Raw genomic sequence first — 24415 nt, 5'->3', positions numbered from 1 at the left:
GAAGAGGTTGTCCTGCAGCAACACCATCATCCTGGATGTGCTGTAGGACAAGCTCTCCCAGCTGCACGTGCCTGACTCCACCTGCAGGTGGATCACCACCTTTTCAGGGCAGCATGGTGGCCCAGTGGTTAGCACTGTTGCCTAACAGCAAGAAGATCCTGGCTTCGAACCCCAGGTCATCCAAAGTCCTTTCAAAGAAGGTTGATTCAGTTCATCTGGATACAACGTTTATTAACAGATATGTTTCATCACTCATCTAAATGACCTCTTCAGTCTAAACTGACTGCAGGTATCCCCACCCTTGTAATCAATAAGGGTAAACAATAAATAAATAAACAATAAGGGTGGGGATACTGCAGTCAGTTTAGCCTGAAGATGTCTCTTAGATGAGTGATGTATCTGTCAATAAACGTTGTATCCAGATAACTGATTCAACCTTCTTTGATTTTCTTACCTGGATTACTGAGCATGCATAAAGACCTTTCTGTGTGGCGTTTGCATGTTCTCCCCGTGTCTACGTGGGTTTCCTCCGGGTGCTCCAGTTCCCTCCCACCATCAAAGACATGCATGTTAAGGTTAATACTCCTGCTTGCGCCCTTGACCAAGGCAATAACAAAGGACTGGAGTTTGTCCCTGGGCACCGCACTGCGGCTGCCAACAGATAGTGTACATGGCTGCCCACAGTTTCCAATGTGTGTATTGAGGCTGTTTTAAATGCATAGAATGAATTTTATCATATGTCTGTACAGTGCATGTACAGTATCTTCTGGGCATCCGGGTAGCGTAGCGGTCTGCTCCATTGCCTACAAACACGGGGATTGGCGGTTCGAATCCCCGTGTTACCCCAGGCTTGGTCGGGCGTCCCTACAGACACAATTGGCTGTGTCTGCGGGTGGGGAGCCGGATGTGGGTATGTGTCCTGGTCATTGCACTAGCGCCTCCTCTGGTCGGTCGGGCCGCCTGTTCAGGGTATAGGGGAAACTGGGGGGAATAGCGTGACCCTCCCACGCGCTGTCCTCCTCATGAAACTCCTCACTGTCAGGTGAAAAGAAGCGGCTGGCAACTCCACATGTATCGGAGGAGACGTGGTAGTCTGCTGCCCTCCCTGGATCGGCAGAGGGGGTGAAGCAGCGATGGGGACAGCTCAGAAGAGTGGGGTAATTGGCTGGATACAATTGGCGAGAAAAAAATTCCCCCAAAAATTAAATAAATAAAGTATCTTCTTCACTGGGCTCATTTCTGGTGGGGAAGAATACAGCTACAGGTGGGAGACTGACTATCTGGCATCCTGGTGTGGCCAAAACAACTTGGAGCTCAACTTTATAAAGACAATGGAGATGGTTGTGGGCTTCAGAAAGAACCCAGCCCTACATGCCCCATCACCCTGTGTGGCTTCCCAGTCAATTCTGTGGAACCCTTCCATTTCCTGGGCACCATCATCACCCAGGAGCTCAAGTGGGAGCTGAACATCAGCTTCCTCGCCAAGAAGGCCCAGCAAAATAAATAAAAATACAATCATTAGAAAACCAAATTAAAACACTAGAGTTAGAACTTCCTATCTGAGAATTGTCACCTTAACGTGGTGGAGGGGTTAGGGTGTTCCGCTGATCCTGGGAGCTGTGTTGTCAGGGGCAATAGCTCATGGTAGATCTCCCAAGGCAAACTGGTCCCTGAGGAGGGGCCAGACTAAGAGCGATTCCCAAGAAACCAAATGACTTCACAACAGCAGAGCGACAGCACCTCAACCGAAAAAGGGAAATCAGGGCCCCCGTCCTGGAGCCAGACCTGGGAAGGGAGCTTGCCACCAAGTGCCTGGTGGCCAGGCACTTGGCATGCTGACTTTCGGCATCGCAGACTGGTCTTTGGGATGTGGAATGTCACCTCTCTGGCAGGGAAGGGGCCTGAGCTGGTGCGGAAGGTGAAGCAGTACCAACTATACTTAGCACAAAAAGTAAGGAAATGTGTGTTTGGTAGATTATTTCTTTGTTGTAACAATGCTTCTTGGCAATAAATCTTATACCGTTGGAAAGCCTGTTTATTTCCCTTTTAAATGGCGCCACATGTGTAAGGAACATGCATTTGTGGGATGAGCAGCAGAGCTGAGTATGTGGGTTGCGCCCATGAAAAAATTGCCAAATCTTCTCTGCCAATGCCAAACAGCTTATTTTGCTGTTGCTATTGACTCTTGTTTTGAGCTTCTGGTACCCCAGGTGCTGACAATCAGGTGCCTGATATAAGATTTATTACCAAGAAGCATCGTTACAACAAAGAAATAATCTACCAAACACAAATTTCCTTACTTTTTGTGCTAAGTTTAGATATAGTTGGGCTCACCTCCACACATAGCATGGGCTCTGGCACCAAATTCCTGGAGAGTGACTGGAGTCTTTACTTTTCCGGACTTCTGCCTGGGGACTCTATGGTTCTGCTGGGGGACTTTGACGCTCATGTGGGCAAAGATGGAGAAACCTGGAGGGGCGTGATTGGGAGGAAAGGCCTCCCTGATCGGAACCAAAGTGGTGCCTTTTTATTGGACTTCTGTGCGAGTCATGGATTGGCCATAATAAACACCATGTTCGAAGATAAGGTAGTTCATAGGTGTACTTCGTACCAGAACACCTTAGGCCAAAAATCGATGATATTCTTTGTGGTCGTATGATCAGATCTGCGGCCAAATGTTTTGACACTCGGGTGAAGAGAGGAAGAGAGCTGTCAACTGATCACCACCTGGTGGTGAGTTGGATCAGATGGTGGGGAAGGCTGGCGGACAGACCTGGCAAACCCAAACGTGTCGTGAGGGTGAACTGGGAACGTCTGGAGGAGGCTCCTGTCCGTGAGATCTTCAACTCCCACCTCCTGAAGAAGTTCTCATGTATCCCAAGGAAGGCTGGGGACATGGAGTCTGAGTGGGCCATGTTCAAAGCCTCTATTCCAGATGTGGCAGGTAGGAGCCGTGGTCATAAGGTCATTGGTGCCTTTCCCTGACTCCTAACTCCCCCACTAATTCTAGATCTAAACCAAACTAGATTTCTCATTCTAAGTCCAAAACCTGTGTCATAACAAACTGTGTCAGAAGTATCAAATTTACAGAAAACATTTTTCAAATATTTGCAGTTAAGAAGCTTCATAAGAAATATAAGAAAATTATTGCCATACCCCCACGATCAGTTATTGAGGAAATTACACTGTATAGTTTGGATAGTTCTTCTTCTTCTTGAATTGTAAGGGACACATATCTAGATTTTATAACCTGTTGGCAACATATTCAGCAGAGTCAATATCAGATAGATTAAATGCTTGAAGAACAGACACACAAGAAGATATTACAGAGAAGGACTGGGAAATGGCCTACTCAAAGGTGCAAAAACAGTCAATTAATCCACGGTTTAAATTAGTTCAGTATATGTGGCTAATGAGAATGTATGGAGCCCCAGTTAAGCCTCATCATATTCCCCTTAACATTCCGGATATCTGTGTTAAGTACCTAAAGGAGGAAGGAACTTTGTTTCATTGCTTATGGGAGTGCCCAAAGATACAGATATTTTGGGAAAACACAGTTAAATGTTTATCACAGATCATTAAAACTAACATCCTATTGAGGGCAAAACTGTGTGTGCTTGGACTATACCCCAAGGACTTTGCAAGAACAACAAAGCAAACAAAAATGAACGACTTTGGACTTCTTCAAGCCAGAAGAATGATTGCATTATGTTGGAAAAATGTGGAACAACCATCACTTCAAATGTGGGAAGTGCAGTTGTTGACAGCTCTTGTGCTAGAGAGGCTGATGAATATTGGTAAAGGTAAGAGAGAAGTTTGTTTATATTTGGAACTCGTTTATGTCCTTCTTGGAAATTCAAACTTGTATTGCCGACTGAAAAGAAAATGCATATATGGATAACATATGGGGCACAGATTATTATCATTTTTTCCTGTCTAGTTTATTCTATTTGTTTTACTTGAAATGTTTATGTGACTTGTGAAATGTCTGTGTGAATGTGTGATTGTGTGATTGTGTATGGAGGGGCACATGTTTGTACACTCATGTTTGTTTTTGGTATTATGATTGAAATCTCAATAAAAAACATTTAAAAAAAAAGAGAGAAGACACAGCAGAGGTTGTATTTCTGGTGGCAGCTGAAGAAGTTCAACCTGCCAAAGTCAATGATGGTGCACTTTTACACCGCCATCTTTTTTTTTTTTTGGTGGGGGGGCGTTTTTGCCCCAATTTACTTTTTTCCCCAATTTGCTTTGGCCAATTACCCCACTCTTCCGAGCCGTCTCGGTCACTGCTCCACCCCCTCTGCCAATCCGGGGAGGGCTGCAGACTACCACATGCCTCCTCCCATACATGTGGAGTCACCAGCCGCTTCTTTTCACCTGACAGTGAGGAGTTTCATCAGGGGGACGTAGCGCATGGGAGGATCACGCTATTCCCCCCAGCCCCCCCCCCCCAAAACAGGCACCCCAACCAACAGGAGGAGGTGCTAGTGCAGCGCCAAGGACACATACCCACATCTGGCTTCCCACCCGCAGACACAGCCAATTGTGTCTGTAGGGACGCCCGACCAAGCTGGAGGAAACACAGGGATTCCAACCAGCGATCCCTGTGTTAGTAGGCAACGGAATAGACCGCCACGCCACCCGGACGCCCCTTACACCACCATCATTGAGTCCATCCTCACCTCCTCCATTACTACCTGGTACGCTGCTGCCAGTGCCAAGGACAAGAGCAGACTGCAGTGTATCATTCGCTCTACTGAGGGGATGACTGGCTGCAACCTGCCGTCCCACCAGGACCTGTACGCCTCAAGGACACTGAGGTGAGCAGGAAAGATTATGGTCAACCCTTCCCACCCAGGCCATGGTCTCTTCAAAACCCTCCCCTGGCAAGAGGTTAAGGTCTATGCAAACCAGAACCTTGCATAACAAAAACAGCTTCTTCCCTCGGGCTGTGCGATACGACAATACATATCGTGTGACGACAGAAAACATCTATCGTTTCATATTTAGCTCTATCATGTATTTTGTTGTGTCACAAATCACACTCTTTACAGCAATATTTTTCGTCATTTGGACGACCCTTTCTGCTCTCTGCACAGCACAGATGCAGGCAGGAAATTTGCATGAAGGCAATACAAACAAACATGGAGGACAGTGAACATAACGCAGAACGGGGTAATTCCTAACAGAAGGACACCGACCAGCCAGGACAAAACGAGGAGCTTGTACCTAAAAGAGGGGCTACTTCTATTGTATGGACATGGTTTCGAGTATAAAAAGTCAGAAGCGGACCAGAAAACCGCACTTTGCAAAATAGGCCATATGCCGATCCCCACAACAGACTCAAAACACCACTAGCCTCTTTTACCACCTATGCAAGAATCATGTCAAACAGTACGGAGACAGTCTACAGATGAGAGCTGCAAAAGCACAGTCGAGTGCTCAAACCAAACCCCAGACTCAGCTGTTGCAAGAGGCTTTTGCCTGCGGCACACCATATGTCAGAGAATCACGAAGATGGAAGGAGCTAACGACTACCGTTGCAGCTAACATCTGCAAAGACACGGCCCCAATTTACACGGTCGAGAAACAACCCAGACAGCAGACACATTTGCGCCTAATCTGGGGCACTTTTGGTACTGAAGGCTCAGTTACGGCGCTGGCAACTGTTGTGTGGGCCAGACGTGGCCCAAGTGTGCCTGAGTTGAGGCAGCTACACCCACCCTGAGTCAACGCCGTCATTCAAAGCCAAATGTGGGCCGTAAGATAACGGCAGTTGTGGGCCATATTTGGGCCAAAGATTTTTTGCCATCTGGGAGGGAATTTTTGAGTTGGTGCGAACACTCGACCCAAGGTACACAATGCCGTGCCGAAAACACTTCACTTTTGTTACACACTTAATTAAAATTTGTGCAAAGGTTCTAAATAAAAGGACAAAGGTAATCAAATATGTGTAAGTACCTTTTATTTGTCGAGTATATAATTCAAAATGTAATAAGAAATAGGCCTTTCCATGTGGCCATTTTATATAAACTATTTACTCATTGAATTTACAGAAAATGTGCTATATTGTGATGTATCGTGATTGTGATATGAATGACCTATATTGTGATATGTATCGCTATCACGATATGAATGACCTATATCGTGATATGTATCGCTATATGAATAACATATACTGTGATATGTATCGTTATCGCGATATGAATGACCTATAACATGATATGTATTGCTATCACGACATGAACGACCTATATTGTGATATGCATCATTATCGCGATACGAATGACCTATATCATGATATGCATCGCTATCGTGGCACGAATGACCTATGTCGTGATATGCATCGATGTCGCGATATGAATGACCTATATCGTGATGTGTATCGTTATCGCGATATGAATGGCCTATATCGTGACATGTATCGCTATTGCGATATGAATGGCCTATACCGTGATATGTATCGCTATCGTGATATGAATGGCCTATATCACGATATGAATGGCTTATATCATGATATGTATCGCTATCGTGATATAAATGATCTATATCACGATGTGTATCGCTATCGTGAGATGAATGGCCTTTATCGTGATATGTATCGCTATCGTGATATGAATGGCCTATATCGTGGTAGGTATCATTATCATGATATTGATACATACCACACACACACACCCCCTTTCTCCCCAATAGTATCCGGCAAATTACCCCACTCTTCTGAGCCGTCTCAGTCGCCGCTCCACCCCCTCTGCTGATCTGGGGAGGGCTGCGGACTACCACATGCCTCCTCCAATACATGTGGAGTTGTATTACACCTTATTTTTATTCTATCTTGTATATATATTTTATTATTCTTTTAACTTTTATGTTTCCTATTTACTGTTAATTTTTCCCTCTTGCACCAACATCCCAAGTCAAATTCCTTGTGTGTTCTTGAACTACTTGGCAATAAATCTGATTGTGATGTTTGTGTGTGTGTGTGTGTGTGTGTGTGTGTGTGTGTGTGTGTGTGTATTACCTGATGTTTAGGTATGTTAAGGCCTGCAGGTTGATGATGGTGTCTGGCAGGGAACGTAGACAGTTCTGATAAAGGTTGAGACTCTCTAGAGACACGAACACACAAACCTCCACCGGCAGCTCTGACAGACGGTTACGAGACAGATCTACAGAGAAAGAGACAGACAGACAAACAGACAGACACAAGCAGCGATACAGTCAAAAAGAGACACAGAGAACAAATATTTACAAAACAAACATGACAAATATCTTTATTTGTTATATTTATAACATTTTGTAATATTAATAATCAAATAAACAAACGTTTAATTACATTTTATTATTTTGTTAGAATATCCATCCATCCATTATCCAAGCCACTTATCCCAATTGGGGTTGCGGGATGTTGGAGCCTATCCCAGCAGTTATTGGGCGGCAGGCAGGGAGACACCCTGGACAGGCCGCCAGGCCATCACAGGGCCCACACACACACACGCCCACATACACACACACACACACTCACACCTAGGGACAATTTAGTACGGCCGATCCACCTGAACTACGTGTCTTTGGACTGTGGGAGGAAACCGGAGCACCCGGAGGAAACCCACACAGACACGGGGAGAACATGCAAACTCCACACAAAGGACAACCTGGGATGACCCCCAGGGTTGGACTACCCCGGGGTTCGAACCCAGGACCTTCTTGCTGTGAGGCGACTGTGCGCCACCGTGCCGCCTGTTAGAACATTGCGGTATTTAAATATGAACAAATGCCCATCCCTAATGTTTAATTTGATATATTTCATGTGATGTCATTTAAAAGTCTATCCCACAATCCTTTGCGAGAACAGTATATGTAACATGTATTTATTAAGATGAATGCTGTTAAATCTTTCCACCTCTTCAGGATCAGCAGTGACAAGAAAGCCAACAAGAAGAAGTGTGGCAGAAAAGCTGTTCATGCCAATGACCGACATGCAGTAGGACCACCCTGTCAGGAGCTTCCCTGAGTGGTTGAGGCCTAACAGGAGCGGTGAGATTTAGAGATCCTGAGTACAGACACAGGGTGAAACACTGAGGCTTGATTTCCTCTCAGACCATCTGAAATATTCATTCATTCATTCATCTTCAGCTGCTTCTCCGGGGTCAGGCTGCGGTGGCAGCAAGCGAAGCAGGGCACTCCAGACGTCCCTCTCCCCAGCAACGCCCTCCAGCTCCTCCTGGGGGATCCCAAGGCGTTCCCCGGCCAGATTGGACATGTAGTCCCTCCAGTAGTTCTGGATATACCCAGGGGTCTCCTCCCAGTTGGATGTGCCCGGAAAACCTCCAAAAGAAGGCGCCCAAACCACCTCAACTGACTCCTTTCAACGCTAAGTAGCAACGGCTCTACTCCGAGCTCCCTCTGGATGTCCGAACTCCTCACCCTATCTCTAAGGCTGAGCCCAGACACCCTATAGAGGAAACTCATTTAAGTGGCTTGTATCCACGATCTCACCCTTTCGGTCACTACCAAAAGCTCATGACCATAGGTGAGGGTTGGAACCAAGACTGACTGGTAAATTGAGAGCTTTGCCTTCCGGCTCAGCTCCCTCTTCACCACAACGGTCCGGTACAACGTCCGCATTACTGCTGATGCTGCACCAATCCACCTGTCAATCTCCCGATCCATCCTACCCTCACTCGTGAACAAGACCCCGAGATCTTGAACTCCTTCACTTGAGGCAACAACTCATCCCAAACCCCGAGGGAGCAATCCACCATTTTCCGGTAGAGAACCACGGCCTCAGACTTGGATGTGTTGACTCTCATCCCGGCCATTTCACACTCAGCTGCAAAACGCCCCAGTGCGCACCGGAGGTCACGTTCTGATGAAGCCAACAAAACCACATCACCTGCGAAGAGCAGAGGTGCAATTCTGAGGTTCCCAAAATGGACACACTCCTCACCTTGGCTGTGCCTTGAGATCTTGTCCATGAATATCACAAACAGAATCGGAGACAAGGGACAACCTTGGCGGAATCCGACACCCACCAAAAATGTGTTTGACTTTGTGTCAAGGATATGGACACAGCTCTCACTGTGGTTATACAAGGACTGGACCGGACCATCTGAATTACTCACAGCTACAGGAGCAATATGACGTTTTCACAAATAACACTGAAAGAAAGATGGCCACCCAAAATTAAACAAGCACAACGTTCAAAATCACCTATGCTACAAGCTACCAATGGCAAGGAGGTCAAAGGTCAGACACTCTGCGTCATGACCATAGATGAAATAACACTCGTGCCTGCGACCCTGGAATGGTCACGATAAAAGAAAAGTGACAGGATGATAGAACGACCATGGATAAAAGGTGGCAAGTGTATGTATGAGAAAGACAGACAGTGTGTGAACACACTGGCAGAGCACGCGTGACAGCGAGAGAGAGAGACAGACAGAGACAGAGTGAGAGAGACAGAGAGAGAGAGAAAGGGAGAGACAGAGAGAGCGAGAGAGAGACAGAGCGAGAGACAGAGAGACAGAGCGAGAGAGACAGAGAGAGACAGAGCGAGAGAGAGACAGAGAGACAGAGCGAGAGACAGAGCGAGACAGAGCGAGAGAGACAGAGCGAGACAGAGCGAGAGAGACAGAGAGAGAAAGTGAGAGAGACAGACAGAGACAGAGAGAGAGTGAGAGGGAGCAAGAGACAGAGAGACAGAGCGAGAGAGAGACAGAGAGACAGAGAGACAGAGCGAGAGAGACAGAGAGAAAGTGAGAGAGACAGACAAAGACAGAGAGAGAGTGACAGGGAGCAAGAGACAGAGAGACAGCGAGAAAGAGCGAGAGACAGACAGAGTGAGAGAGACAGACAGAGTGAGAGAGACAGACAGAGAGAGAGAGAGACAGAGACAGAGAGAGAGAGAGAGAGAGAGAGAGACAGAGACAGAGAGAAAGACAGTGAGAGAGACAGAGAGAGAGAGAGAGAGAGAGAGAGAGAGAGAGACAGAGACAGAGACAGAGAGAGACAGAGAGAGACAGAGAGAGACTGAGAGAGAGGGAGACAGAGAGAGAGAGACAGACAGAGAGACAGAGTGAGAGAGACAGAGAGAGAGAGACAGACAAAGACAGAGAGAGACAGAGAGAGAGTGAGAGAGAGCAAGAGACAGAGAGACAGCGAGAAAGAGCGAGAGAGAGACAGAGTGAGAAAGAGCGAGAGAGAGACAGAGTGAGAAAGAGCGAGAGAGAGACAGAGTGAGAAAGAGCGAGAGAGAGACAGAGTGAGAAAGAGCGAGAGAGAGACAGAGTGAGAAAGAGCGAGACAGAGAGACAGAAAGACAGAGCGAGAGAGATACAGAGACAGTGAGAAAGACAGCATGAGAGAGAGACAGAGAGAGAGAAAGACAGAGTGAGAGAGAGAGACAGAGAGAGAGAAAGACAGAGTGAGAGAGAGAGACAGAGAGAGAGAGAGACAGAGTGAGAGAGAGAGACAGAGAGAGAGAGAGACAGAGAGACAGAGAGAGAGAAAGTGAGAGAGAAAGACAGAGTGAGAGAGAGAGACAGAGAGAGAGAGAGAGAGAGAGAGAGAGAGAGAGAGAGAGAGAGAGAGAGAGAGAGAGAGAGAGAGAGAGAGAGAGAGAGAGAGAGACTCGTGACCCAGGCAGGAAATAGCCTGACAGCAGCAGATAGTCTTCTCTCTATTTGGATGTGAGGCCAGTTTCTATGTGTCTGTTGTGGCCTGCAGGCTAAAAATAGCCCAGCACTACACTACAGCACACACTACAGCACACACTACAGCACACACTACAGTACACAACTACAGTACACACACCACTAATTATCAGCCACGAGCTGATTGACGGCGCTGCCATAACAAGACACTGAGCTAAATGTAGCTCGCTGCTACAGTCAAGAGGTGTCACGCCAGCCTACAACATGAACCCAGCTCAACAATGACTCCACTCACACAGCAGCCCCGTTTACTTTTACTTCTGTTTCAAGACTTTGCAGTTAAAAAGCGGGACACTGACCAAGTTCCTGAGCGACAGATATGAACATTTACAGTCCAATTCTGTTCCCAACCCCACATTCCCGCTCATCCAGGTACCGGCAAAACAACAACCTCACGGAGTCAACAATGAAAATGAAAAGATTAGCAAGAGAATATATAAACTCATCATTAAAAATCTAAATAATACTGATCATAATCACGTTAATCATGCAAAGAGCAGCCCAGGTTTTTTTTAGAAAGAGGACTGTGGTACTGGTCTCCGCAAGAGGCGCTGCTATCCAACGTCATGGCTCCAGATGACTGACGATGAAGTTCAAAGTTCACCAGTCTGTTGTAATGGACCTGAGATGACACTCACTCAGTCAAGATCCCAACACAACTACATCACATGTTTGATATGAACGAGCTTCGTGGCATATTTCAGCTTTCTTCAAGTACAACGTAGGCCTAAAAATCAAACTGTGATTACTAAATACCATAATGTAACGACTAAAATACAATATGACTAGTAAATACCATAATGTAACGACTAAAATACAATATTACTAGTAAATACCATAATGTAACGACTAAAATACAATATTACTAGTAAATACCATAATGTAACGACTAAAATATAATGACTAGTAAATACCATAATGTAACGACTAAAATATAATGACGAGTAAATACCATAATGTAACGACTAAAATATAATGACTAGCAAATACCACAATGTAACGACTAAAATATAATGACGAGTAAATACCATAATGTAACGACTAAAATATAATGACTAGTAAATACCACAATGTAACGACTAAAATATAATGACGAGTAAATACCATAATGTAATGACTAAAATACAATATTACTAGTAAATACCATAATGTAACTACTAAAATATAATATGACTAGTAAATACCATAATGTCACTACTAAAATATAATGTGACTAGTAAATACCATAATGTGACTAGTAGATATAACTGGTAAATATCATAATGTAACCAGTAAATACCATAATATGACTAGTAAACACCATAATGTGACTAGTAGATATAACCAGTAAATATCATAATATAACTAGTAAATACCATAATATGACTAATAAATACCATAATGTGACTACTAAATATCATAAAGTGACTGGTAGATATAACTAGTAAATATCATAATGTAACTAGTAAAATATAATATGACTAGTAAATACCATAATGTGGCTAGTAAATACCATAATGTGACTATAATGTGACTACCAAATAACAATGTGACTAGTAGATATAACTAGTAAATATCATGTGACTAGTAAATACCAGTGTGACTGGTAAAATATGACTCGTAAATACCATAATGTAACTAGTAAATACCATGTGACTAGTAAATAACAATGTGACTAGTAGATATAACTAGTAAATATCATAATGTAACTAGTAAAATATAATATGACTAGTAAATACCATAATGTGGCTAGTAAATACCACAATGTGACTGGTAAATAACATAATGTGACTAGTAAATATCAGTAGGCGTTGCTGAGTGGTACTGATTAAAACAAGTCAGATTTGTCCGTTTAAAAACACAGGAGCTGAAGTGACTGACTGACTCTGTCTTTGTCTGTCTCAGTAAACTATACAGTCATCACAGTAAACTGATTTCTACTGACAGACTGTCTATCACTACCTTTCTATTTGAATCAGTTTGTATTTTCCATTTTGATTTGTTGTTGTTGTTCACATCTCTGAACACTGGAGGGCAGCATTCAGGAGGAATAACACAAAACTTTATAAAGGACACAGTGCCTGATGCTGAGGAGTTTCGGTTGGTATTCTAATACCTCCACCCTGAGCTCACCTTCCACAAACAGGAATATCTGCACCACCCTCAGATAGTCTACTAAATGTCGCCGGACGTAAAGATCTCCTTTGTTTCCCAAGCTAAACGGTTAGCTTAATCATTGTCAGCTCTGAAAAGAAATACAATTAACTATTTTGGGTCCTAACCAAAGAAACCAATATGTACTCTATGAAAGGAAATTTCCACTGACCCCTGACCTTTGATAAAATCTACTGAAGCAGTTGTAGTTCCACAGAATGGGTCGGGGGGTCATGCCGAAAACTACAAACTGGAGTTTATTTTGATTTGGTCAACTAGTTTAGTCATCTCTTCTCTTCATCCACAGGTTGGGGTAAATTGGTCAGGCATTGACCCTAGAGCCAATGGGGGGAGGGGGGGGGGTCTTGATTATAGGCACTTTGACAGGCAAGACCACACAGGATAATAAGCCCTGCTGCTCTCATGATCCCCAGGCCTTCCCAGTGCCCTAGAGAGACACGAGTCTCCTTCGTGTGGGGAGCAAGCTGAGAGGAGGCCATATTAATTATGATGACCCTTAACCACAAATACTACGTTAGACTTAGTGATCCTATGTTGCCCTGACTGGGAGCACCACAGCAACAGACAAAGAACAGCTCCGCCCGGGGTAGTTGGGGTGAAGTGCCTTGCCCAACGGCCTGACGGCACAGTGAAAGTGACTGCGTTTACATGCACAGTTAAGTCGAGCTACGGTTACAGCTCGATTAGGCCATGTAATTGGACTACTGTTGTTGTCCCCGTAAACAAGAACCGGGGGAGAACCGATTTATTGACGGAAGTATGTCCCACCCCGTAGGTGGCGATATGCCCCCTTTCAGCTGGTTGCTATTAGATGAAAGACCGCCACGGGAACTATGGTTCATGCGCAGAACGCCTAGGCCAGTGTTTCCCAACCCAGTCCTCAAGGAACCCTTATCCTGCAGATTTTCTTTGCAACCCTGAATAGATACCTGTTTGTAGTTATTCAACCAATCAGCAATGAATTATGTCAGAGGTTGCACACCTTGCATAATTAAGGGCTGTGAGATGATTGGTTGAGTAAGTACAAGCAGGGCTACCTATGCAGGGTTACAATGAAAATGTGCAGGATAGGGGGTCCTTGAGGACTGGGTTGGGAAACGCTGCCGTCGGCCATTTTGGGGCTGACTGAAGCGTAGACATGCCATAGTAAATCCATCCGAATTCTCTAGGTGTGTTAGTCCCACTTCCAGAAAGTCCATTTAGTAGGATTTCAGTGGGACTAACACGTTTACATGTATCTTAAAAGTCCAGTTTTAGTTGGACTAACGCAATAAATCCACTTTTTTTAACACAATGCAAACGTAGTCGGTGTCTGGGTTTATGATGCAAGGAAACCTCCACATGTCAGCCCGAGTCCAACTAGGATTACCAAGGCAGTGCTGGGATCCAAAGGTGGCAATCCTCAAGTTTCTGTTCAGGACTAGCAAGATGGAGGGAGACCAGCCTGTGAGCCCGGTGTGTTTCAGCCAATCAAAGTATTAAAACCACTCTATATTTATCAAGAGCAGCTGGCCTACAGGATGTACACATCACCACAGTAACCTGCGCTTCCTGCGGTACAATTGTTTGGGATCTCCTTCCAACCGGCAACACACAGACAGACACAAAGACAAGCAAATAGACAGCTAGAGACAGGCAGGCAGGCAGGCAGACAGACAGACAGCAGAGGAGGAATGCTCTAGATGCAGCACAGAGCACTGGGAGACAGCTATCTGGTCAGACTGTTCTCAGATCAGCTGTAGACAGGCCGACCACCAGCCAGACTTACAAACTACAGTCTGCTTCTATTCAAGTCATCTCACCATGTCAGTTTTCTTCTTCTTTTTTTCTTTTGATTTTTTCCCCCTTGTCTCCCCAATTGTACCTGGCCAATTACCCCCACTCTTCCAAGAGCCATCCCGATCTCTGCTCCACCCCCTCTGCCAATCTGGGGAGGGTTGCAGACTACCACATGCCTCCTCCGATACATGTGAGGTCGCAAGCCGCTTCTTTTCACCTGACAGTGAGGAGTTTCACCAGGGGGACGTAGCCCGTGGGAGGATCACGCTATTCCCTTGAGTTCCCCCTCCCCCCCAAACAGGCGTCCCGACCAACCAGAGGAGGCGCTAGTGCAGCGACCAGAACACATACCCACATCCGGCTTCCCACCCGCAGACATGGCCAATTGTGTCTGTAGGGACATCCGACCAAGCCGGAGGTAACACGGGGATTCGAACCGGCGAGCCCCATGTTGGTAGGCAACGGAATAGACCGCTATGCTACACGGCCACCCGCCATGTCAGTTTTCTGACCCAGCAGGATGGACAGCCTGAAAAATATTTTCTATTTATTTATCCAGGCAGTGGTTTGTCGCCTAAGAGGGCTGCACCATTATTATCATAATTATAATACCTGGGGGCATCTGGGTAGTGTAGCGGTCGCCAGTTCAAATCCCCGTGTTACCTCCGGCTTGGTAGGGCGTCCCTACAGACACAATTGGTCGTGTCTGTGGGTGGTAAGCCGGATGTGGATATGTGCCCTGGTCTCTGCACTAGCGCCTCCTCTGGTTGGTCGGGGCGTCTGCTCAGGGGAGGGGGAACTGGAGGGAATAGCGTGATCCTCCCACGCGATAGTTTCCCCCGGTGAAACTTCTCACTGTCAGGTGAAAAGAAGCAGCTGGCGACTCCACATGTATCGGAGGAGGCACGTGGTAGTCTGCAGACCGGGACAGCTGGGAAGAGTGGGGTACAATTGGGGAGAAAAAGGGGGAAAAATCCCCGCCCCCAAAAAATAATTATAATACCTGTCTGAGACCACCCAACAGAAACTAGACCAACAACACCAGCCCCAACTGTAAACAGGCTGTGTCTCAGACCATCAGACCAGTGAGAGAATAATACCACCATGAATACTACCATCATGAGTAATACCACCATGAATAATACCACCATGAATACTACCATCATGAGTAATACCACCATGAATACTACCATCATGAGTAATACCACCATGAATAATACCACCATGAATACTAAAATCATGAGTAATACCACCATGAATACTGCCATCGTGAATAACTCCACAATGAATAATACCACCATGAATACTACCATCATGAATAATACCATCATGAATAACTCTACAATGAATAATACCACCATGAATACTACCATCATGAATAATACCATCATGAATCCTACCATCATGAATAACTCTACAATGAATAATACCACCATGAATACTACCATCCTGAATAATACCACCATGAATACTAAAATCATGAATACTACTATCATGAATACTACCATCATGAATGATACCACCATGAATACTAAAATCATGAATACTACCATCATGAATAATACCATCATGAATAACTCCACAATGAATAATACCACCATGAATACTACCATCATGAATAATACCATCATGAATCCTACCATCATGAATAACTCTACGATGAATAATACCACCATGAATACTACCATCATGAATAATACCATCATGAATAATACCACCATGAATACTAAAATCATTAATACTGCTATCATGAATACTACCATCATGAATAATACCACCATGAATACTAAAATCATGAATACTACTATCATGAATACTACCATCATGAATAACTCCACAATGAATAATATACAACCATGAACACTACCATCATGAATAATACCATCATGAATAACTCCACAATGAATAATACAACCATGAATAATACCATCATGAATACTACCATCTTGACTAACACCACAATGAATAATACCACCATGAATACTACCATCATGAATAACTCCACAATGAATAATACAACCATGAATACTACCATCATGAATAACTCCACAATGAATAATACAACCTTGAATACTACCATCATGAATAATACCATCATGAATACCACCATCTTTAATACTACCATCATGAACACTACCATCATGAATACTACCATCATGAATAATACCATCATGAATACCACCATCTTGAATACTACCATCATGAATAACACCACAATGAATAATACCACCATGAATACTACCATCATGAATACTACCATCATTAATAATACCATCACGAATACTTCCATCATGAATACTACCATCACGAATACTACCATCATGAATACTACCATCATGAATAATACCATCTTTAATAACTTGTACTACATTACAGTGGACAGAGACAGAGCCATAGAGGAACACAGAGACAGACAGAAACCCCGTCTGTCTCTCCACAGGCCTGCCAGAGAACAACCCCCCTCAGCACCATCAGACCCTACACACACACACACACACACACACACACACACACACACACACACACACACACACACACACACACACACACACACACATTGCTCCAATTCCTTATCCCTAGACACACACAGAGGATGACACAGAGAACTGAGTTGATGCCCGAGGCAACGGGACGTCAGATTGTCACCACACACACACACACACACACACACACACACACACAGACACAGACACACACACACACACACACACAGAGCTCTGCTGCCTTATAAGTAAGGCCTTTGGTTAAACCTTTGGTTAAAGCCGTTGGTTAGTGGGGCGTCCAGGTGGCATGGTGGTCTGTTTCTGTTGCCTACCAACACGGGGATCGCTGGTTCGAATCCCCGTTACCTTCGGCTTGGTCGGGCGTCCCTACAGACACAAATTTGCCGTGTCTGCGGGTGGGAAGCAGGATGTGGGTATGTGTCCTGGTCGCCGCACTAGTGCCTCCTCTGGTTGGTCAGAGTGCCTGTTGGGGGGGGGGGGACTGGGGGGAATAGCGTGACCCTCCCACGTGCTACGTCCCCCTGGTGAAACTCCTCACTGTCAGGTGAAAAGAAGTGGCTGGTGACTCCACATGTATGGGAGGAGGCAGGTGGTAGTCTGCAGCCCTCCCCAGATCAGCAGAGGGGGTGGAGCAGCGACCGAGATGGCTCCGAAGAGTGGGGTGATTGGCCAAGTACAAGTGGGGAGAAAAAAAGGGGGGAGGGGGGGTCTAAAAAAAAGAAAGAAGAAGAAAAGCCGTTGGTTAGTGAGCGACACACTAGCAGCTAACCCCGGACGACTCAAACTGTGTAGAGGAGCAGGTGGAGCTGTTGACCTCTAACCTGGACCTCTCTAACCACCAGCCACATGCAGCATCATGTTGCATGATGGGAGCTAGCGCAGCCACCATCATGCAGAGGTGTTCTACTCCACACAGCTAGTTGTGTTGTGGACCAGAGAGACTGGGTGGTAGACAGCTGGGTGCAGAAGCTGTGGGCTCCTCCATGCTGCTGCTTGCAGCTTATGTGACTGGCTGTGCTCCCGGCTAGCATGTGACTGGCATAAAGGAGGGCGGTGTATCTGGTATCACTGTGTTGGTGCTGTTCCAGCGACATCATAATCCACACTGCTCCAGGACCATCGCTGCAACCGACCAATCACGATGTTGTGCTGTCGTGCCTTTGGGACTTGGGGTGGGGTGGGGGGGGGTAGGTTGTGGGTTAGGTTAAGGTTAGCGGTAGGTTAAGGCTAAGGTAAGGCATGTGTTAGGGTTAGGCTGATGTTGTGTTGGGTCACATTTGGTCTTTTCCCCTGTGTCACAAAAGCATGACATCACAACAACTTGACTGGTCCGTTGTAATGATGGTCCTTAAGTAAAATCATTTATGATGTCATGGGAACAACACCCAGCCCTGTGATGGCCTGGCGGCCTGTCCAGGGTGTCTCCCCGCCTGCCGCCCAACGACTGCTGGGATAGGCTCCAGCATCCTCGCGACCCAGAGAGCAGGATAAGCGGTTTGGATAATGGATGGATGGATGGGAACAACACCAACACGGTGACATCCATCTATCCCAGCAGTCATTGGGCGGCAGGCGGGGAGACACCCTGGACAGGCCGCCAGGCCATCACAGCACACCTAGGGGCAATTCAGTACAGCTGAGTCACCTGACCTACTACATGTCTTTGGACTGTGGGAGGAAACCGGAGCACCCGGAGGAAACCCACACAGGCACAGGGAGAACATGCAAACTCCACACAGAGGATGACCCGGGACGACCCCCAAGGCTGGACTACACCCAGGACCTTCTTGCTGTGAGGCGACCCCGCTAACCACTGCGCCACCGTGCCGCCCTGTTTTACACACAGACATGAACTATTTGTTTGTGGTGAGTGGACAAAAACGACAGTGATGTTGGGCTACCCAAATAAAAACTGACTTGACTCGACTCCCCCGACTGATGCTTCAGCCATCACTGAGGCGGGGACTTCTGACTGCTCATCTGCAACCAAACACACCCCTGTTAGCCATCAACAACTGAAGAGCAGCACAGGAGCATGGACGGTCCAACTCCACATGGAGACAACAAGATGGAGAACAGCGAACAAGGAGAAGGGAAGATACTGCCTGACATGAGGACCTGAACCCCGACAGCCCAGTAAAGAATAAAATCCACTGCTGTCCCGAACATGGCAGCCTGACTAGCCGCACTCCTAGATCTGCTTTGCTTATGGCTGGTCCCACTTAGGGACACAGCGGAAACTGCAAAGCAGTCTAAACAGCAATCATTTCAAGAAATAACACACACACACACACACACACACACACACACACACAAACACAACATTAAATAAAGCCATTACAGAAGGGAAGACAACTGTCTCCCTTTTGTTAAAAATGAACAAAGCAACCTCGTGTTTAATAACAGGCCAGTACGTTGTGATAGATGACCAAACTGAGAAAGACGAGTGATGCTGTACTTCGTCAAGAGCTGTCCGTCGTCCAGAAGGACAGGCCGTCCCCAGACAGCATCCGGATGTGGGCCACTTCAGGCAATGATCCGGCACTGATGGTCTTCTTCTGGCCCTGACAAAATGGTTGTAAGCCTGAAGTGGCCCACATGTATAATAGCAAATATGGCCCAAATATGTCAAATCAAACGTGGGCCTTTTTTGGCAAAGATGCGGTGCTCTGGGCAACATGTGGTCTGGATGTGACCCTGAAGTGGCCCCGTGTGGTAAATGGTGAATATGGCCCAAATATCACAACACAAATATGGGCCACCTTTGGCACACATGTGGCACATGTGGCATTGCTATGGCTTGGTTCTGGCCCAGATCTGGCAAACAGCAGCGGACCGCCCAAGTGCCATGGTTCCACGGGGTATGTGGGCCGGATGAAGTGTCGGGTGTGGAACGGGTCCGGGCCACAGCTATTTTGCTCCCCGGGTCCAGCCTTCACACACCAGTCCCCACCAGCAAGGTCCGGTTGTTTCATCTTCCCACCAACGTGGAGCAGCAGCCCTTCTTGAATCGTGGTGGATGAGATAAAAGCTCCTCCACCCCTGCAGTGGAGTGTTGTGCACCGCAGCAGCAGCAGCACACAGGGACGGAGCCAGAGCTCAGAATACACTAAGACATGACAACACACAAATTAAACACACCCCTACGTACAGAAAAATCCTTAACATCGTAAAAAACCGTCACATCCCAGCGCTCAACAGTGGTCTGGTTTGTTCCATGGTAATAGGCTATAATAAACAGGAAATAGAGTTATGCAAATGAGCCATCAATTAAGACTAATAAACATAAAAGTGACACATGCACACAGAAATCAGTGGGGCACGAGTGAAAAGGGTCTGATTTTAATCCCAAGTACACACACAAAACAGAGCAGAGCTTGGATTTTTACACGTCAACTACTTTCAATGGAGCCCAAACCTTGAGCGGTTTCGGACCAGCAGCCACCGTGCACCGGCGCTCCGTCCCGTCCGGCGGCCGCCCTGTCCGTCACCAAACAACCCCCTCCCATCCAAACCACCACCAGCTCCCCGCTCCTGACGCCTTTGACCGGGGCCTGCTCCCCCGGGGAACTCCGCCAACTTTCCCCTGCGGTGTTAGTCAACGGCTCGACGTTTCCTCTACGTAACAAACCGGACCGGTTCCGACGCGACAAACCCCCTTTCCCGCGGACCCCCGCCCCGGACTCACCGGCCCTGGTGGTGTCGGTCAGGTCGTGGTTGGCGGCGCTCCGCGGGAACTCCTTCAGCTTCCTGCCGCTTAGGTTGAGGCAGCCGGTGGCCACGGCTTCGTCCAGCGCCCGGTCCAAAGACCGATTCCACGAAGCCGGCCCGACCGGTCCGAATCCCCCGTCGTTCCCGGCCGTGACATTCCCGGAACCGGCTCCCCCGACAACGAAGTGAGGCCCGGTGTTGTCCGCGGACCCCAGCAACACCGAGGCCGCCATTACAGAGGAAGCTAGTTAGCTAGATGCTAACGCTAACCTCCCTCCCGTTTCTTTCCCAAAAGTGTCCGGGCGGGATGTGCGCATGCGCAGCAGGAGTGCTGGAAGAGGAGTTTTTTTTATAATCAAATCAAGTCCGCTCCACTGTCCAAGTATGATCACACAGCAGCTACACATGTCATCACGTACACGGGAGACAGACGGACGGACAGACGGACACAAGTTCCAGGTTAACAAGCCCGAAACTAAACATAATGGATCTAAAACAGTATGGAGGCACATCCATGTTTGAGCAATATCAATAAAGTAACAGACTAGGCAACGATAAGAACAGTTTCTGTGAAGCATGTATTACAGAGTAATTAATAACATTGCATAGAGTCATTGTTGAATGAATAACATAAGATCCATTATATCGTTATTCAACATTGCACAAGTTATTGCACAAGTTATTGCATTTGGTAGGTGCAGCAGTGCAAAGTGGAGGAAAGTGAAAAAGGACATGAATGGTATCCAACAGTGGATGTGAACAACACGGGAGACAGCAGTGGATAATATTCGATAATATCTACTACCACTACTTTCAATTCGACAATATGTTTATATGTAATACCACCACTACTACTACTACTACTACTACTACTACTACTACTACTACTACTACTACTACTTTCGGATGCTCCCGTTAGGGGGCGCCACAGCGGATCATCCGTTTCCATCTCTTCCCGTCCTCTGCGTCTTCCTCTGTCACACCAGCCACCTGCATGTCCTCCCTCACCACATCCATAAACCTCCTCTTTGGCCTTCCTCTTCTCCTCTTCCCTGGCAGCTCCATATTCAGCATCCTTCTCCCAGTATACCCAGCATCTCTCCTCCACACATGTCCAAACCATCTCCATCTTGTCTCTCTTGCTTTGTCTCCAAACCGTCCAACCTGAGCTGTCCCTCTAATATACTCCTTCCTAATCCTGTCCTTCTTCATCACTCCCAGTGAAAATCTTATCATCTTCACCTCTGCCACCTCCAGCTCCACCTCCTGTCTTTTCATCAGCGCCACTGTCTCCAAACCATACAACATAGCTGGTCTCACAACCATCTTGTAAACCTTCCCTTTAACTCTTGCTGGTACCCTTCTGTCACACATCACTCCTGACACTCTTCTCCACCCACTCCACCCTGCCTGCACTCTCTTCTTCACCTCTCTTCTGCACTCCCCGTTACTTTGGACAGTTGACCCCAAGTATTTAAACTCATACGCCTTCGTCACCTCCACTCCTTGCATCCTCACCATCCCACTGTCCTCCCTCTCATTCATGCATAGGTATTCTTCATATGTAGTCTCTCGCTCCTACTGACTTTCATTCCTCTTCTCTCCAGTGCATACCTCCACCTCTCCAGGCTCTCCTCCACCTGCACTCTACTCTCAGTACAGATCACAACGTCATCCATGAACATCATAGTCTGCGGAGACTCCTGCCTGATCTTGTCCGTCAACCTGTCCATCACCATTGCAAACAAGAAAGGGCTCAGAGCCGATCCTTGATGTAATCCCACCTCCACCTTGAACCCATCTGTCATTCCAACCACCACCTCACCACTGTCACACTGCCCTCATACATATCCTGCACCACTCCTACATACTTCTCTGCAACTCCCGACTTCCTCATACAATACCACACCTCCTCTCCCGGCACCCTGTCATATGCTTTCTCTAAATCCACAAAGACACAATGTACCTCCTTCTGGCCTCCTCTATACTTCTCCATCTACATTCTCAAAGCAAACATCACATCTGTGGTGCTCTTTCCTGGCATGAAACCATACTGCTGCTGCTGATCGTCACCTCTCCTCTTAACCTAGCTTCTATTACTCTTTCCCATATCTTGATGCTGTGGCTGATCATCACCTCTCCTCCTCTTAACCTAGCTTCTATTACTCTTTCCCATGTCTTCATGCTGTGGCTGATCAACTTTATACCTCTGTAGTTGCTACAGTTCTGCACATCGCCCTTGTTCTTGAAAATCGGTACCAGTATGCTTCTTCTCCACTCCTCAGGCATCCTCTCACTTTCCAGGATTGTGTTAAATAATCTAGATAAAAACTCCACTGCCATCTCTCCTAAACACCTCCATGCCTCCACAGGTATGTCACCAGGACCAACTGCCTTTCCACTCTTCATCCTCTTCATAGCTGCCCTCACTTCCTCCTTGCTAATCCGCCGCACTTCCCGATTCACTATCCCTACATCATCCAACCTTCTCTCTCTCTCATTTTCTTCATTCATCCGCCCCTCAAAGTATTCCTTCCACCTTCTTAGCACAGTCTCCTCGCTTGTCAGCACATTTCCATCTCTATCCTTGATCACCCTAACCTGCTGCACACCCTTCCCGGCTTGGTCCCTCTGTCCAGCCAATCAGTACAAGTCCTTTTCTCCTTCCTTAGTGTCTAACCTGTCATACAACTCACCATACACCTTTTCCTTTGCCTTTGCCACCTCTCTCTTTGCGTTACGCTGCATCTCCTTGTACGCCTGTCTACTTTCTTCATCTCTCTGACTATCCCACTTCTTCTTCACCAACCTCTTCCTCTGTATACTTTGCTGTACTTCCTCATTCCACCATCAAGTCTCCTTGTCCTCCTTCCTCTGTCCTGATGACACACCAAGTACCTTCCCAGCTGTCTCCCTCACTATTTCTGCAGTGGTTGCCCAGCCATCCAGCAGCTCTCCACTACCACCCAGTGCCTGTCTTACCTCCTGCCTGAACTCCACACAACAGTCTTCCTTCTTCAACTTCTACCATATGATCCTTGGCTCTGCCTTCACTCGCTTCCTCATCTTGGTCCCCAAAGTCCTCCTGCAGACCACCATCCAATGCTGCCTAGCTACGTTCTCCCCTGTCACCACCTTAGATGTAGTCCACCTGTGTTCACTTCCCTCCACTCTTGTACGTCACCCTGTGTTCCTCCCTCTTCTTGAAATATGTATTCACCACAGCCATTTCCATGCTTTTCACAGACTCCACCACTGTCTGTCCTTCCACATTCCTCTCCTTAACGCCGTACCTGCCTCAGACAGCAAAATTGCTGTGGGAATTTTTCAGTTTTTTTTTTCCATGTGCCTTCCCCTTCTCCTTCTCCTTCTCCCAACAGTGGCATCCTTTCCACCGGCACCCTGCTGGCCAACAGTACCGGTGGCGGTCGTTGGTAACCCGGGCCTCGACCAATCCGGTATGGAAATCTGGTTTATGATCCGTATTCATTTGGCAGAGGTTTTACGTCGGACGGCCTTCCTGACGCAACCCTCCCCATTTATCCGGGCTCG

The 24415-nt window shown here is 46.7% G+C and overlaps 1 protein-coding gene across 2 annotated transcripts in view; it reads right to left on the bottom strand.

Annotated features, from left to right (window-relative positions):
• The window catches only part of lrch3 (leucine-rich repeats and calponin homology (CH) domain containing 3), a 58862-nt gene extending 37725 nt beyond the window's left edge, over positions 1 to 21137 (bottom strand). For both annotated transcript variants that reach the window (XM_056283252.1, XM_056283253.1), the window contains exons 1-2: positions 20841 to 21137; positions 7025 to 7169 (exon numbers count right to left, since the gene is read on the bottom strand). In XM_056283252.1, the coding sequence (XP_056139227.1) occupies positions 7025 to 7169; positions 20841 to 21096 (401 nt within the window). In that variant the 5' untranslated portion in view covers positions 21097 to 21137. The remainder of the gene's footprint in view (positions 1 to 7024; positions 7170 to 20840) is intronic.
• Between the last annotated feature and the right edge of the window lie 3278 nt (positions 21138 to 24415).

Source organism: Lampris incognitus, chromosome 7, assembly GCF_029633865.1.
Source record: "Lampris incognitus isolate fLamInc1 chromosome 7, fLamInc1.hap2, whole genome shotgun sequence".
Taxonomy (NCBI): domain Eukaryota; kingdom Metazoa; phylum Chordata; class Actinopteri; order Lampriformes; family Lampridae; genus Lampris; species Lampris incognitus.
The sequence above is the reverse complement of the archived record's forward strand: the minus strand, read 5'-3'. Positions and strand labels throughout refer to the sequence as shown.